General features: G+C 44.3%; 3 protein-coding genes across 6 annotated transcripts in view; 1 reads left to right on the forward strand and 2 right to left on the reverse strand.

Moving 5' to 3' along the window:
• Positions 1-351: 351 nt before the first annotated feature.
• On the forward strand, positions 352-5,390 carry Tous (testes of unusual size). The gene is made up of 4 exons (XM_077422452.1): positions 352-783; positions 1,052-2,564; positions 2,649-2,822; positions 3,174-5,390. Exons 1-4 carry the CDS (start codon positions 584-586, stop codon positions 4,938-4,940), a joined length of 3,654 nt encoding a protein of 1,217 aa, XP_077278578.1. The 5' UTR covers positions 352-583; the 3' UTR covers positions 4,941-5,390.
• Positions 5,275-7,214, reverse strand: LOC143906377 (very-long-chain enoyl-CoA reductase). The gene is made up of 5 exons (XM_077422469.1): positions 6,842-7,214; positions 6,703-6,750; positions 6,229-6,539; positions 5,707-6,116; positions 5,275-5,606 (listed from the first exon to the last, which is right to left on the reverse strand). Exons 1-5 carry the CDS (start codon positions 6,845-6,847, stop codon positions 5,479-5,481), a joined length of 903 nt encoding a protein of 300 aa, XP_077278595.1. The 5' UTR covers positions 6,848-7,214; the 3' UTR covers positions 5,275-5,478.
• Positions 7,215-8,935: 1,721 nt separating this feature from the next.
• Positions 8,936-15,668, reverse strand: part of LOC143906375 (mediator of RNA polymerase II transcription subunit 20-like) — a 78,343-nt gene continuing 71,610 nt past the window's right edge. For all 4 annotated transcript variants that reach the window (XM_077422467.1, XM_077422463.1, XM_077422466.1 and 1 more), the window contains 3 exons: positions 13,434-13,693; positions 9,405-9,515; positions 8,936-9,265 (listed from right to left, as the gene is read on the reverse strand). In XM_077422467.1, coding sequence (XP_077278593.1) covers positions 9,173-9,265; positions 9,405-9,515; positions 13,434-13,693 — 464 coding nt within the window. In that variant the 3' untranslated portion in view covers positions 8,936-9,172. The remainder of the gene's footprint in view (positions 9,266-9,404; positions 9,516-13,433; positions 13,694-15,668) is intronic.

The raw sequence follows: 15,668 nt of genomic DNA on the forward strand, positions 1-15,668 counted from the left end.
TTTCGAAAGATATATTATTTTATTTAAAATAAGTCAAGTCGATATTTATATGATCTTGAAAATTCTCCACAAGCAAACTGAGCTCGTTAAATTCTATTTCCTTCTTGAGAACTGCACAACTTTTTTTTGGAGACGATATTTTCGAAAAATAAATTATTTCTTAAAAGATTACTTGTTTAAATAAAAAAGTATTACCCTGTATTTTATATGTGTGCGTATTCTGCCTTTTTTATATTATGACATGTAAAATCATTATTTTATCAGGAATGAAAGATTGCCCGAAACAGGTGTTTTATGTTTTATTCTATATATCCTTCAACACACTTTCGCGACGAGTATTCAATTAGATTTATAGCGAGTAAAGCTACGAGTTTTAGGATGCGTTACCTGGGAGATATATAAACAACTCTGTTACTCTGATTCATGAAATAAAGCATGCCTGACATGCCTCGAACATTAAAGAAGCAGAAAAAGAAAGAAATCGCGAGAAAATCGTGGAGGACGCGGTTGAGAGAGGAAACCGTTCGTTTTACACACAGCGGAGATATTACTGTTGACTCTTCATAAAAAGCTCTCGAGCGAAATGGCCGTGTCTCTGCAAACACGCGTTTTCTACGGCCTGAAAACGGACATCGCCGGTAACGCGCATTATGTCACAGATGCAGAAATTTTATATCCGGTTGGCAATGCGCTGGCGATTCATAATGTTCTTCAGCATCAGCAGAAATTGATTCGATTACCCGACAAGTATCACGCAAACGTCATTTGCATCTCGCCTAACAAGTGAGCGAACTTGATGATCGAAGTACATCGACGGCACACTTGCCTGTAAAAAATAAATAAAATAAGACCTCGCTCCGTATGAAAATAAACGTTAATTGAAGCAAATTCTCACATTTTTAATTTTGACAAAAAGAAAAAACGCAACAATTGTTAGAATTTACAAAGACGAAGAAAAATAGAAAGATAGTTTTACAAGTCAAATGTCTGAAAACATTTCAATCTCTCTGTTAATTGCACATAGATAATTTTAATTAATCTATAATTTCAGGAAATATGTCGCCTTATCCGAAGTAGGGGACAAGCCTGTCATATCTGTTTACGACATCAGTTCTTTGAAGCGTAGGAAGCTACTTGGAATACCCTACGACGCTCAGGGAGTGACCAAGTTTACGTGTCTAGGTTTTACTTTCGACAGTAAGAATCTAGTGGCGATCACTGGCGAGCCCGATCAGACGATGCTCTTCTACAACTGGGAAAGGGGCAAAGTTGAGTCGACCTACAAGCTGACCAATTCACAAAATCTTTTGGCGGTCGCCAACGTGTTGGCCTGCAATCCAACGGACGCGACGGTGGTGGCGATCGGCGGGCCTTACACCTTCAAATTTCTCACCGTTTCCGAGACGGTGTGGCGCCCGTACGGTTTCGCCAAAGCGGAGAATCTCCTCGTCTGCTCGATGGCCTGGTTGGACGGCGACAGACTGCTGGTCGGCACCGAGGACGGTCGCGTGCTCTATCTGGAGAACGGCGATCTCAAGAACATGTACAGGATGTCCGACACGGTGTCGATGAATCTCAAGATTCGCGAGGAGTACGTTATGCCCACCGCCGTCAGCTCGCAGATAACGCTGGAGGCCGGTGACGATGTTACCTGGCAGCAGAACGTGGACTGCTTGATCGCTTTCCCACGTGGATTCGCCTACGCGCATGGCGCGGGGACCGTGGTGCTCTACGAGAAGGAGGGCAAGCACAAGTACGCGAAGAGAAACGTCTACGTGATTCCGCAGCGAGTGGCGAGGGACGACGATCCGGATCTCTACAGGATCAACACGATCAACGTGAATCCCAGCTTCGACCGGCTGATCATCGCCGCCGGCTGGTCCCAGCTGTATTACGCGACGCTGTGGGGCCCGGACCTGCAGATGGACCCGGAACCGCAGAAACTTAAGATCATGGGTCAGCCGTTGCATCACGGCCCTATCAGCGGTCTCGCCACGTGCGCGTGGAAGCCAGTCTTCATGACGTGCGGCGAGCTCGATCGTAGCGTCCGACTGTGGGACTTCGAGACCGAGAGCCTCATCATGCTGAAGCAATATGACGAGGATATATCTACCATCGCGTTACATCCGATGGGGCTGTTCTGCTTGATCGGCTTCACCGACAAACTGCGCTTCATGAGCATCCTGATCGACGATTTACTACCGATGCACGAGATCGCCATCAGGAATTGCAAGACGGTTCGCTTCAGTTACAACGGTCATCTGTTTGCCGCGGTCAACGGCAACGTCGTGCAGGTGTACACCACCATCGGCTTCTACAATCCCTTCATCCTCAAGGGGCACACAGGCAAAGTGAAGGCCCTTCTCTGGTCGCAGACGGATCTGAAAATGCTGAGCATGGGCGCGGAAGGTGCTATATATGAATGGGACATGAACACTGGCACGCGATCCGGCGAATTCATCTGGAAGGGCATCGCTCTCCGTGACATTGCGCTTTCCTCAGACACATCATTCACCTACTGCATCGCTCACGACGATCACATACGCGAAATCAAGGAGAATGTGGTATACCTTGATATCTCTGATTTTTACTTTAGAAATTATGCGATTATTCTTGGAATTGAAAGATCCTTTATTTTCTCTTATTAGATTATACGAGAGTTTCGATTGCCCGGCAGAACAATGCAGCAAATGATCATGGGGAAAGATGATTTGACGTTGTTCATAACTTCTCCTGGTGGTGTTATCATCTCGTTGAAAAGCCCACTTCAATCTCCGATAGAGTCAACGGACTTCCATATACACTGCGTTGATATTACGCAGGTATTTCTCTTCTTCTAAATATTATACATTGAGAATAAATTCAGATATAAATTGAATTAAGACGTTATATAAATTTATTATAAGATATAAATTGCTTTTCCTCATCGCTCCGTTTAGGTATCTTTCTACCTCTAAATACATTAAGAATAAATCAATACATAAATTTTGAAGTAAGACGTATGTAATCTAATTAAGATATAAATTGCTTTTCCTCATCGCTCCGTTTAGGTATCTTTCTACCTCTAAATACATTAAGAACAAATTAAAATTTAAATTGAGTTAAGCGGTATATAATTTAATTAGGGTATAAATTGCCTTTTCTCTAATCGCTCCCTTCTTTCTTCGTCTTAGATCGCGCTCTCTTACAACGAAAATTGCCTAATTTCGGTTGCGAAGGACGGTAGTTTGTGCATTTGGAAGCTGTACTCTCCCGAGGGGAAAATTATGAAGATGAGCCGAGATCTGCCGTACACGAACGAAGTATTAATCGGTAAAGGTGATTTGGAGGAGAAGATACACAGCATCAAGAATTTGACGGTGAGACTGAGAGAACTGGAAACCGAACACGCGTACAAACTACGGCAGATCGACGTTCGGCACAACGATAAATTACGCGACGTGCACCAAGGCTATTGCGAGGCCATCAGGGAACTTCGGGATAAGATCGAGAAGCTTCAGGAGGACCATGTAAGCGAGATCAACGACATGAACGTGGAAATCGTGAAGATGAAGGCGACTCACGAGGAGGCGATGCAGCAAATGGAAAATGATTACGAGGCCAAGCTGATTACGGAATACGACAAGTATCAGGCGTTCGAGGAACGTACTAATGCCATGCGAGAGAATTACGAGATGCAATTAAAAAATCTCGCGAAACGTGACGCGGAAGAGCTACAGAGAACAGTGACGAGATACGAGGCTCTGCTTCACGAGAAGAAAGTGCAATTGGAGGAAGCGTCCGACGAGATGACGCACAAGGAGCGCGTTCACGAGCGTCTGATGGCGCAGATAGAGGACGACGCGGATCGTGAGATTCTCGAGATACGTACGAGGTACGAGAACGTCCTGCACGAGGAGAGGCAGATCAATTTGAAGCTGAAAGGAGAGGCCGGGGTGATGCGAAACAAATTCATGGCTAGCCAGAAGGACGTGGACGATCTGAAGAGGCAGGTGCATCGGGTGCAAAGCGAATACGCGCAGTTCCAAAAAAATATACAGGACCTCGAGAAGCAGATAGCGGATCTGAAGAAGGAAATCGCCGAGAGGGACACTACTATTGAAAGCAAAGAGCAACAGATATACGATATGAAGCGAACGAATCAGGAATTGGAGAAGTTCAAGTTCGTGCTGAATTACAAGATTGAGGAATTGAAGAGTCAGATAGAGCCGAGGGATCGGGAGATACAGGAGCTGAAGGATAAGATTCGGAGCATGGAGGAGGAGCTCATGAGTCTTCACAAGACCAACGAAAACCTGACGCTGCAACTGAACGAAGAGCGAGAGAAATTGCGCGTTGCGCGTCAAGAGATCGATCGCGAGGTGCAAAAGAACAAGAGGTGTCAGCAGCTGCTGCGAAAAATTCGCGTCGACATTGTCGACGCTTCGGAACTTGTCCACGAACCGAACGCTCTGAAAACGGCGGTGACAAATTTATATCACAAGTACAGCGCGGACGATGAATTTCTACGTAGTCGCAAAGCGGACGTCGATGCGCAGTGCGAGTTCATCAGGCAGAGGGATCATCTGGAGAGGACTATCGCGTCTCTAAAAAAGCAGATGCGCCAGGACACGTCTGTCAGTGATAAGGATTTGAAGATGACGGAGTCGAACAGCATGCTTATTGTGGAATTGAATTTATTGAGGGAAGAGTTGAAGGAAGCTCGAGAACGCATTCTGCATATGGAGAGCCTGCTGGGTTTAACGCAAAAAGACGTACAGCCCGCGGAAGCGAGAAAAATTTTAGAACAAGCGTATCGCGGATACAAGGAGTTGCAGGAGAAATATACGAAGCAGATACAGGAACATCAGCAAATTATTTTAGCATTAAAGGAAGATATCAAGCTATTATTGAGCAAAGTTCCTTGCGAAGAGACGGAAGAAGAAAAGACATTGTCTTGAGTGTGACATTTAATTGTTTTCTCTCGGATTTAAGTATTGTAAAGTTTTAACGACAAAGTAATGTTTCAGCATATTTTTTACATATAGTAAAAATAATTTTGTACGTATATATACATATTCCTTCTATATTGTAATTATATATGTAAGAGTATACACTGTATATATTTGTTCAGAGAAATAAAAGCGCTCTTATATTCATAATATATATTATTTCGTTATAGACAAAAAATAAACCCCACCTTAGGATTTTTATATATATAGTTTATTAACTTTAGCATAACAGCCAGAAAGTGGGCCTTAGGATTTATATAAAAATAAAAAATTGGAACTAAAATGCATATCGTATCTTTTGTTCTTTTACTACTGAAAATTGACACCATTATTTGTCACATGCTTGCGACATTCGCTGTAATTGCTAAATATATCCATTAAATATATCCTTAATCTTAATATTTCTCAAAAATAAAAACAACAACAAAATAAAATTAACGGCGTATCGCGAATTTACCGACGTTATTCTGTGAATAAGCGCCTTAACTTAGAGAACGAATGGAATGATGGCTTTGCGGTTTTTCGGATAATGCGAGAATTCCTTCTTGTATGCTCTATGCTTGCCCAGTGCCCACACGGCCATTTGATATGCGCCGGCAAACGCGAACAGACCAGCTGAAAATTAAAACATACGATTCATCATACAACAGGTTCGTTTGCATAAAGTATTAAAGGTCAAACGTTTGCGCGTGAAATTTTAGTGGCACAGACGTACCTGGAAGACACGACGTCATTATGGTGAAGCCGATCCAACTGCCTATCTCGTACGTGTAATTGGGACAGGAGACAAGGTTGAAGAGCGTGGTGAAAGGATTGCCGGTCGGCATCGGGACTTTCCTGACCGTAGTGCCTGGCGGTCTCAAATTTCTCAGAGCTAAATGGATACTGAGATTGCCCAGCTCGCACAGCGCGAATGTCGCCGCTCCGATGTAGATTTGGAGCGCGGAGGGGGCCGTGTACAACGGATGATTCGTATGATACGCCACGTACATAGTGAAGAGCCAGTAATAAGAGCAATTCTTAAATAAGTTACGCAACGGCATTGTTGCGTGGCTGAAACGGTGAACGAATACGGTCTCCAAGAGACGCTTCGCATAGTGTACTGTCCAGGCAGCTGCCGCCCAACTAAAAAAAAAAATAGAAAGAAAGTTACTTACGTACAGTGCCGCAGGAGGTATGCTTAAATATAAATATAGATCATAATTTTCATGTCATACAATTGATTACAGTGACTTACTTAGTTACATAGTGAAAATTACTGGTGTTCACGTGTCCGTAGAACAGCCAGGGACGCTGATACAGCCAGAGGTACACTACCAGAGGTCCCGCATACTCCAGCAGAAACACAGTCTTCCAACCGATCTGAGGACCGAGATCCTTGTAATACAACTTGCCACCCTCCTTCAGCGACAGGGATTTAATTGTCTCCGAGTCGGACAACGCCTTCCCCTTGGCTTCCGTTCTCAGACTTTGCCTCTGCACGTACGGCGCCTTCTTTAATTTGTACAACTGCTGTTTCACCTCGCCTATCGTGGTGCTCGGGTTTACCTGCAATAAAGACGCACGTCGCGTCAAGTGACAAAGTTCAGTTCGTAGACCTTCGATACCTTCGCAAATCGAACTTCGAATTATCATATTCTAATCAAAACTCCAAATCGAATATCCCGGCTTTACAGTCTCGTGTCGGGATTCGTTAATCGCTATCACTCACATTCACGTCAGCTATCAGCTTCGAAGATTTCGCCGACAAGACCTGGATCTGAAAGTGGAAAAAAAGGAGGATAAATACACGCGATATACGCGCACCGTCGAATTCCTTCGCACGACGACGATCTCCCGCGCATCCTTACCTCCATCTTCGTCGATACGGCCGACTCTCACGCGTAGAGAACACCGTCCAACACTGTCGTCCTTCCACACTGTTCCGCACCGCGGGTCACACTTTCTCCGGCTGATGGACTGGACTCTGTCCCGTCGCTCCCGGTCTTCCCGATCCCGGTCTTGCCGTCCGTGGCCAACTTCATGCGGTTGGCGGCACGCGGCGCCGCGCTCATGGTCACGTGGTCATGACCCTCTTTTCGGTCACTGGCGTTCTGTGTGGATTCCCTCGGAAAATCTGATAAATTGAGACGTGACGATAATTCGCGTTGAGTTATAGAAAGGAAAAAGATAAATTAAATGAACGAAATTCGAATCAGGCGTCGCTCGCGATTATCGCCGATGAATTGCAGTCGCGCGTGTAAAAATGAGTCGGCTTTATGTACTGGATATGTACATACATTCAAAATTTACATAACGTATGCATAATTTCGTCACGGAATGACGCGACTGTTTCCACGTAGGCGCATAAATAAAAACGTAAATAAAAAAAATATATAGGCACGAGCAAATATTTCTTCCTTCTCCGTTTGAAGTTTAAACATTGTTTCATCTCTCTTCCGCCGATTGCGCGTATCGCGTGACCCTTATATAATCGCGCGATTATCATAATCACAACACGATATATGATAATCATATATAATCATAATAACAATATATGTATAGCGTATAGTTAATGCATATCGTATCAATATTATTCATGATAGCACAAAGTTATATCGGCTTACGTAATACTTTCTAAAAAAAGAAGCAGCAATCAATCGCTGATAATTAATTTTTGACTTGCTAACCTTGCGATTCAAGTTTTTTTTTTATACATGATGTAATATAAACATTTTTGGGTATTGGAAAAATATTCAGTATGGATTTTGCGAGCGGAAATTGTGATGTTTCTTTTAATTTTTGCTCTTAGAACGTTGCTTTTGAGCTTGTTTTTGGTTACGATATCTCGGAATATATCGCACACAAGGAAAATTTAAAGTCACCTAATTGTTTATTCAAAACATGACGCTGCACAAGACCTTCGGACTTCCGTGCCTGAACACTGGTTCAACGCTGTTAAATTGATCGAAAGTGTTGTAATTGCGCTGTATCATCAAATACAAGTCAAATAGATACTCAAGTCGTACAATAAATTGCGACCAGCATAAATTCTTCATCTGGTTATTATTTCATCATTGAATTCTAACGTTAGAGTTAAATAATGATTAAAATTAAAAAGAAATAATCTTAATTACAAAAAAATTTACAAAATATGTGAGTTTAACTAATGTATTTTTAAATGTACTGCACTTTAATATAATTTGCAGTTACAATTATAGCAATCGTAATAGCGACTTAAATATTATTGAGTGAAAAATTATAATAACAATGACCTTCATAATACGCTTTGTAATTACGAGATAAAAGTTCAAAACATATAACTATACACATGTGCGTTTAACTACAATTGCCAAAAAAGCGTTCTGTTAGAAACAAAATTTACTTCTATAAAAGTTTTACATGAAAATCAATTTATTGACAGTGGATAATTACCACTGACTCTCGAGTCATAATAATTTTGTTATCGACCGTATGCGCGGCCATTCAGCTCATATTTTCCCGCATTCTCTAGCAGATGACGCATCGTGTCATATTATTATTTTGCGAGCTATATTTTTGAAATTTCTATAAATTCCGAAATAATTAATTAAATAAAAGGGATGGTATTTTCGATCGGGTGAATTCCGAAACACAATGGCTGGATTCCGATATTTACTGTCAGCAAGCGTCAATACAGAAAATCTATAATAATATACATGACGTGAAATATAGAAAAATATAGATTTTCAGTATTGATAGTGAATATCGGAATGCAGCCAATATAAGCAAATTATATGTTAAAAATTAAATTAAATTAAGTTGAATTAAATCGAAAACGGAATATTCTCTCTCTCAATCCTTGCTCGTTTATGAAAACTAAACTAGGATTGAAACGCGTGTGGGATGAAAAAAGGTCATGAATTTCTGATGGAACCTCGCGACTATTTCAAGAACATTTAAATATCATTTTACACGCAAATTGCTCTATCCTAAAAAGAATATTTATTAATTATTATTATTTAAAATTTAAATAATATATAATACAAATCTCTCCGGCAATAAAATTATATAACGCAAATAAAATGCGCTGAGAATGATGATATCGTTGCAGGCACATAATAATAAATATTAGCGGGATCGGTATAGGGTCTCTGATCGATCTTGCCGTTAACGTCACGTCGTGAAATAAATAACGGCCCAAGTAGCCGCAACGGCCCCCCTTAAATCACTCCTGTGGCTTTCCTGTATTGACCGAAGTGCTCTAGATACTGCTGTATCGTGTCCATCGGCTGATAAATTTCGTTCATTCGGTTCTGCAAAGTTTACAAGAAAAAAAGAAACTTAATTCACGTTTTGGGATAAACGCTTCTTTCGCAAAATTGCTCAAAATTTTTATATACGTAGTATATAACTCCTCAATATAAATACATATTTTTCCATGTGAGTATTCACCTGTAGATACTGGGGCGCTTGATTGGACACGGCTGAGCCCAGGAATCCCTGCAGAAACTCGCGTATGAGTTCCCACGCGCTCGCCGCCACGACGCACGGTCTGTACTCGACCTGGGAAATAAAACGCAAGTGATAAAGAAGAAAAAGAGATATCGCAGGATTATATCCCGGCCTTGGTACCATCAGATCGCGACGCATGTCGAATCGTCGCGCGATATCGCTAATGCTTATCAAGGGAACGACGACAGACGCTCGCGGCTATTCCGGACCGCGGGCGGGATTTTACGACCCGAAGACGCGGAACACGTCCGCGACACACGGACCTCGTATACGTCTCTCGCGTAATCCGGCTTACGGCGGGCGTGTGTCGATGGGGGAGAATCGTGGGAGGAAACGGAACGGATGTGTAATCAGGGTGATCCGCGCGACGAACTTCGACGGGCAGCGACGGTAAAACGGCGCGCTTATGATAATCCCGCTTGAAACCATCGTATACGAGTATCCATAAGTAAGCAGAGACGCGACGACGGACCGAGAGTCCCCCGGGTCCGCTCCCCCGTCGTCACCGAGTGAATAGCTCGCGCGAGACGTGACGAGACAAGTCCTCTTTAGATGGGAACGTCAATCTCTAAAAATGTCAAAAATTCGATTTCGCACACGTCGTTGGACACTGTCGGCCACTTGGAAAGCTCGACGAGAGAGATCGCGTCTATCCGTGTCAGGATCGGGATATATGTACGACGATATCGATGTCGGGACGTCGGGGTCTCTCTCGTCCTGTTTTCAATTCTCTCTTCATTCCTCCTTCCACCGCGCGCGGCCTTACGGCCTCCTTCCTCCCCCCCCCCCCGGCTACGTTAAGGAAGCTCGGCTAAAAGTTAATATCGCGTCCTCGCTGCGAAATTGGTACTTCGGCCGGGCAATACGATAAGCGGAATGAAGCCGGAAAAATGGGAACTGGAAGATTCGCCGAAAGAGAGAAAGCGAGGCGCGCCGGCGCCTTATTCTTCGGCTCGCAAAAATTTGCTCGATAATTTTAAATCTAAAATCCAATTTCACGAATTTGCCCGGACCATAAACCTTTCCGCGCGATCGTTAATTTTCTACATTTTGTAGGAGGAAAGTATCATTGATCCAGAAGTGGTAACGCGGATCGTACAAATGCGGCTGCGTATCGTGTGAGAGATAGCAAGTTTTCCAGGAAATAAATTGATGAAAAAGGTATATCCGTGTAATTTCTTTTACTTCAGTTACGTCATAGTTGACTCGACTCACTTACGCGGCCGAGCATCTCTCAGATGAAACTTCGAATTCCCGAGATTATTCTGGATCCATCAGCGATGCAAATTAAACGAAAATCTGCGGAATTCGCCGGCAATTCGGTCGTGCATGGTCACACAGCGGTTGGAAATCACGGACGAGATGCCATTATTCCGGACCATACCGGCGGACATTCAATGACGGTACGGTAAATCTCGATCCGAGCGAAAAATCGCACTTGCGGGTCTGCAAGCGCGAATTGGACCGGGATTGCGTTTGTTACGAGGCTGCAACGCGCCAGTCAGTTCCTCGTGCTGAAAAACGGTATAGTGAAAAGTTTTTCCGGGTCATCGCCGCGGGTGTTTGCGATGTTTGTACGTTCAACGCGCTGATAAGTGATCGCAGTCAAGTGTAGTCAAGGGGAGTCGCGGTGGCGAATAAGAGGGCGGAAGGAAGGAAGCGTTCGCCGTTGCCGGGGTTGCAGGAAGCAGACTTTCCCGGAGAAAAGTGTTCGGGGAGTCGACGAGGGGAGAAAGGGAGCGAGGATTTAACGCGCGAAACTCGCGGGGGTTCCTCCATTGAAATTAATGGAGGGAGTCGGGGGTTATATCGTGACGTATTTGACGTCGCGGTCGCTGTACAAACGGCGCAGTTACCGATACGAATGGCTGCTGCTGGAGCATTTAAACCCGATGTCGCGCTGAATGTGTGTACAGTGTACACACGCGAGAGTGTGGTGTACGTGCCGCCGCACGGCCGGATAAATCTGTCGAGGGAGAGAGGTCTGCGGAAGACGTATCGTCGGGGAAAACGCTGCGGAGCCTGGGTGATCGTCGACGCGAAGAAAGGGAGGGAAATAGCTTCGGGATTTCTTTCGCGATTCTTATGAGAGTCGGGCGCGAAAAGTGACGTATATTGTTCGTCGCTTTACTTCTCGGAGTAAAAAAATTATCGGGAGAAATGTTTATTCAACTGTGTACCTATGTTATACGATTTGCGCGATGAACTCGGCGCGTTAAGCCGGTTAGACGAGCTAAAACTCGTTCAAATTCGCGGATTAATAATTCGCAGGCCGATTAAGTTATTAGCGATGTTAATAGACGAGGCAAACGAAAAAGAGATAAATAATTTTAGAACACGCGTTGCATAAGCGAGATTGTGATTCTGTGTCAAACATAGTCCCCCCTGGGGCAAGCGAATACAATTCGTAATGACGCTCCGTATCGGTGTGCACATATGTATTCTGTATGTTTACAGATACGCGGCAGTGCATCCGAGAACTGTGTCCGATAGCACGTGCTCGAGTGTGCGTGAAACACGGTGATGCGTGCCGAAATGTTCGCGCGTGTGTCCGCGATCTCGCCTCGATCCACGTGAAAGCGATCTTCATTCCGACTGTGATTGTTGTCTACTCATTAATTAAGAAGCATCATCGCTTTGTCGTGTATTGATGATGTGTTAATTACAAAAATATTAAATAATTTCGTAAAGGCCGAGGCTGGCGAACAAAGCTCGTTCTTAGTGCTTATAATTATATATTACAAACTACGAATATACATATTCCAATTTAAAACTGCGAGCCGATAAATGTCGGACTGAAACACAGCTATCGTTGGAACATTAAAAACCCTTCCCTCCCTGGAATTAAATCGATTTAATTATCTAAAAACTGGTAAAGAAATTAAAAACTTGAAGAAATTAAAAAATATTAAAAACTTTTAATGACAATTATTTCTCAGATCCGTAAGCCCTTTTATATTGGTCTGTTTGTCCACGAGAGAGAATAAAGAATTATTTTTTATTAAAACAAAAAGGAGAATGCACTAAAAATGACCAAAATACCCATTTTTTAATTTTTTAAAAGACTTTCTTAAAGCTTTTAAAGACGAGCAATATTTTTCCCGTGATTTCTCCGATCCTCTCCCTCAATACACGAAAGGATACGCGTAAAACCGAATGGAAATAATACCGCATTGACGGGGACGATTTATCGTTGGCATCCGGACTTAATTACGCGATTATTCCCGCACGCACTCCTGATCCAGCGGCGGTGCATCGGCGGCATGAAATATCTCTGGCGTGCCGTGTTTGACACGCGAGACACGTATTCGCCATATGCGGCGCGACGAGGACGCGAAGGGTGCGTGGCGCGTCCACGTTCCCCCAGAGCGTATCTACAACTGGCGTATGTACATACGTGATTTGCACGCGTACGCGTACCGCGGGCGGGGAAGGGGAGGAGTGAGCTCTCGTAGCCGAGTTATCAAATCGATAACATGCACTCGTCGCGTGATTGGCAGAGGGGATACCGGAAGTAGCAGAGGTCCATCCCGAGGTGTCTCTTTCTCGAGTGTGCTACAAAGTCGCAAGATCCAGAACATCGACTCGCTCATTTCGCTCGCGGCCGGATTTGAGTGACGCAGAGGACGATTCACGTTTTTCGCGACAATCAAAGGGTTGGAGCGAAATGACGGTCGAGAATGAAAAGAGATGATCTCGAATCAGCTTTTTACGGGAAGGTAAAACGGACTTTAAGCGTGAAAGAATTTTTGCGAGAAAATCGAGGCCGAATTATAAAAATACCGATGAAACGACGATCCGTTCAGCGAATCGAAATGAAGGATATCACTTTAAAGATATCACTTTAAAGTTGGAAATTTTCGCGGATCAAAGGCTCGTATAGGGAGGGCGAATGGACCGACGATTTTTCGACGTCGCTCTTTCGGGGAATTCCTTCTCTTCTCGAAAGAAATATGGAGTGCCACTCACCTCTACCAGAACGCCTTTGAAATTCTGGCTCATCGTCACGCTGCCCAATTTGACGCAGAAGTCGCCGATCTCGAATCGCGGTCCCTTGGACTCGATCTTCGTTTGCTTCTTACTGGTGTAAATGTTCGTCATTTTTAACATCAGCAGATCGAACAGGCCATCCGCTATCAACGGCACCACTTTGCTGCCCGACTCGAGGAGGGCAAACACCGAGGCCGGTTGCTCCGAATTGTGCAGCACGTGCACGGTCCTTTGAACGCCTGCAAGCATCATACAAGCATCACGTTTGAGTACAAATTTTGTTACGTGTTCGATGACGTGTCTATCAAACTGTATAAGGAATAGCAAGAAATAATAATAAATATCAGCATCGAATTGCTCGAATAATCAAAGTGAGTTTTTATTATCATTATCGTGTCGCTAAAGAGAATTGTCGTTTATTTAAAATCATTAAATTTAATTTAATTTATTAATAATTATCATAATTATCAATTCTGCTTTTATTTTGTGCAACTGCAGACGCGGTCGACCTTGCATTTACACAGACGATAAGTAGCATTTATACGTGCGAATGGCAATTATAGCGTCTCGTCTAATTCGGGCTTCCGTGCAACGACGAGCAGGATGATCGCAGTCGAAAGGCAACCACGCGCGAGAGGCCTTTGGCGGTGCATACATTATCTCTTCTCGGTGGAAGCCCATATGCACGTACCTGTATTGCGATCGCGCGGTGAAATCAGACGGCAACTGAAACTTCAACCCCCGGCGTCGTTGAAGTTACATCGCGCGGCAGTTGCGCGCCGTCGACTCGCATATCGCGGATCCGCACACGAGGTATGTCTGTCCCGAGATTGTCTGTCGAGATTGTCGGTGCGAGATCGGCGCGTCTTTGCCGGGAACTTGATATTGCGCGAGTAATAACAATCCTGGTCTAATAACTGCGCCAGCAGGTAATTCCGCGACTTGTCCGCGGGCTGCTGCAGGGTAAACTCGTTCGTTACGAAATTAGGGAAAAAAAAAAGAAGGGAACGCGCTGCTGGAATATAGTTAGGATGCCATTACACGTCCATTGTTCATCCGCAAAGCAGAAACACGCGACGAGCTTGAATTTACGACGTGTGAAACTCTTCTGAATATTCATATAATTCGTCCACCACCGCTCCCGCTCAGCTCGTGCTTTCGTCCACGTATAATGACAAGGTACGGGTGTGTAGGCCCCCTAACGTATGAATAATTTATAGTAAAATTATAACGCGCCCTTTTAGCGCAACGCGATTCAAATGACACGATTTTTCATCCGCGAGGCGAACGACCGCGGACAGTTTTATGCGCTCTAATTTCGGGTTGCCGGCCAATGTATTTATCGCTCTGGTATAATATTCGATCTAACCGCTCTCCGGGCTACTCGGAAATCATTTCCGCCGTGTCTATATCGTCAAAATCCCGATGCCATCGAAATCATCGGTCTCTCAGAATAGCGTATCATGTGGAAATAACTCTATCAATTTTATAATTCTACTAATTAGCGCTGCCAGTTGGTATTTGCGTTGATATTTTGTAAAATTGATACCGGGTGCTCTCGGAAACCGCGCCGAGGCATCAAATACTATTTCCGATCTCTGATGGCGTTACACATCCGTGTTCATGTAACGCACATAATTCGGCCAGCCAGGACGAAACGTGCCGTTGAAACTCGGTGTACTCTAAGCAGCTTTACGCGCGTTCCGATATATACGCGCGGCTTCTGCAAAACGGTGGACATATAACATCTCGTTCGCGCTCGAACGGCCGCAGATTAACGAACGACCGGATTGCTGGCTCTCTCTCTCTCTCTCTCTCTCTCTCTCTCTCTCTCTCTCTTCCCCTCCCCATCCCCCTTTCTACTCTCCATCCGTCGTCGGATCTTCCTCCTTCCCCTCCTAATCCCTTCGCTGCAATTTGCACCAACGATCGGTACTGTGACGCGCCGCATGCCGCATACCGCATCGTCTGCATCGCACGTTATGCGGCGCCGTTACGCGGACGCACCGCAGGGGCCGCAAACGTGGATCCCGCCGTTGTCCGCGTCTTCGTAAAAAAGAGTAGGGGGTAAGAAGAAAAATCAACGAAGGATACCCTTTCTACCTATTCGACCTATTCTTAGGTCAGATCGATATTTCCTCTCCACCTGCGAAAACGTCGCGTCGGTGTCTATAGTTCTTTAATGATTAACGCGGTTGAGAATAATAATGAGGC

The sequence above is a fragment of the Temnothorax americanus genome, unplaced genomic scaffold (genome assembly GCF_048541705.1).
Source record: "Temnothorax americanus isolate GAGA-0224 unplaced genomic scaffold, ASM4854170v1 Scaffold7, whole genome shotgun sequence".
In the NCBI taxonomy this organism is placed as follows: Eukaryota; Metazoa; Arthropoda; class Insecta; order Hymenoptera; family Formicidae; genus Temnothorax; species Temnothorax americanus.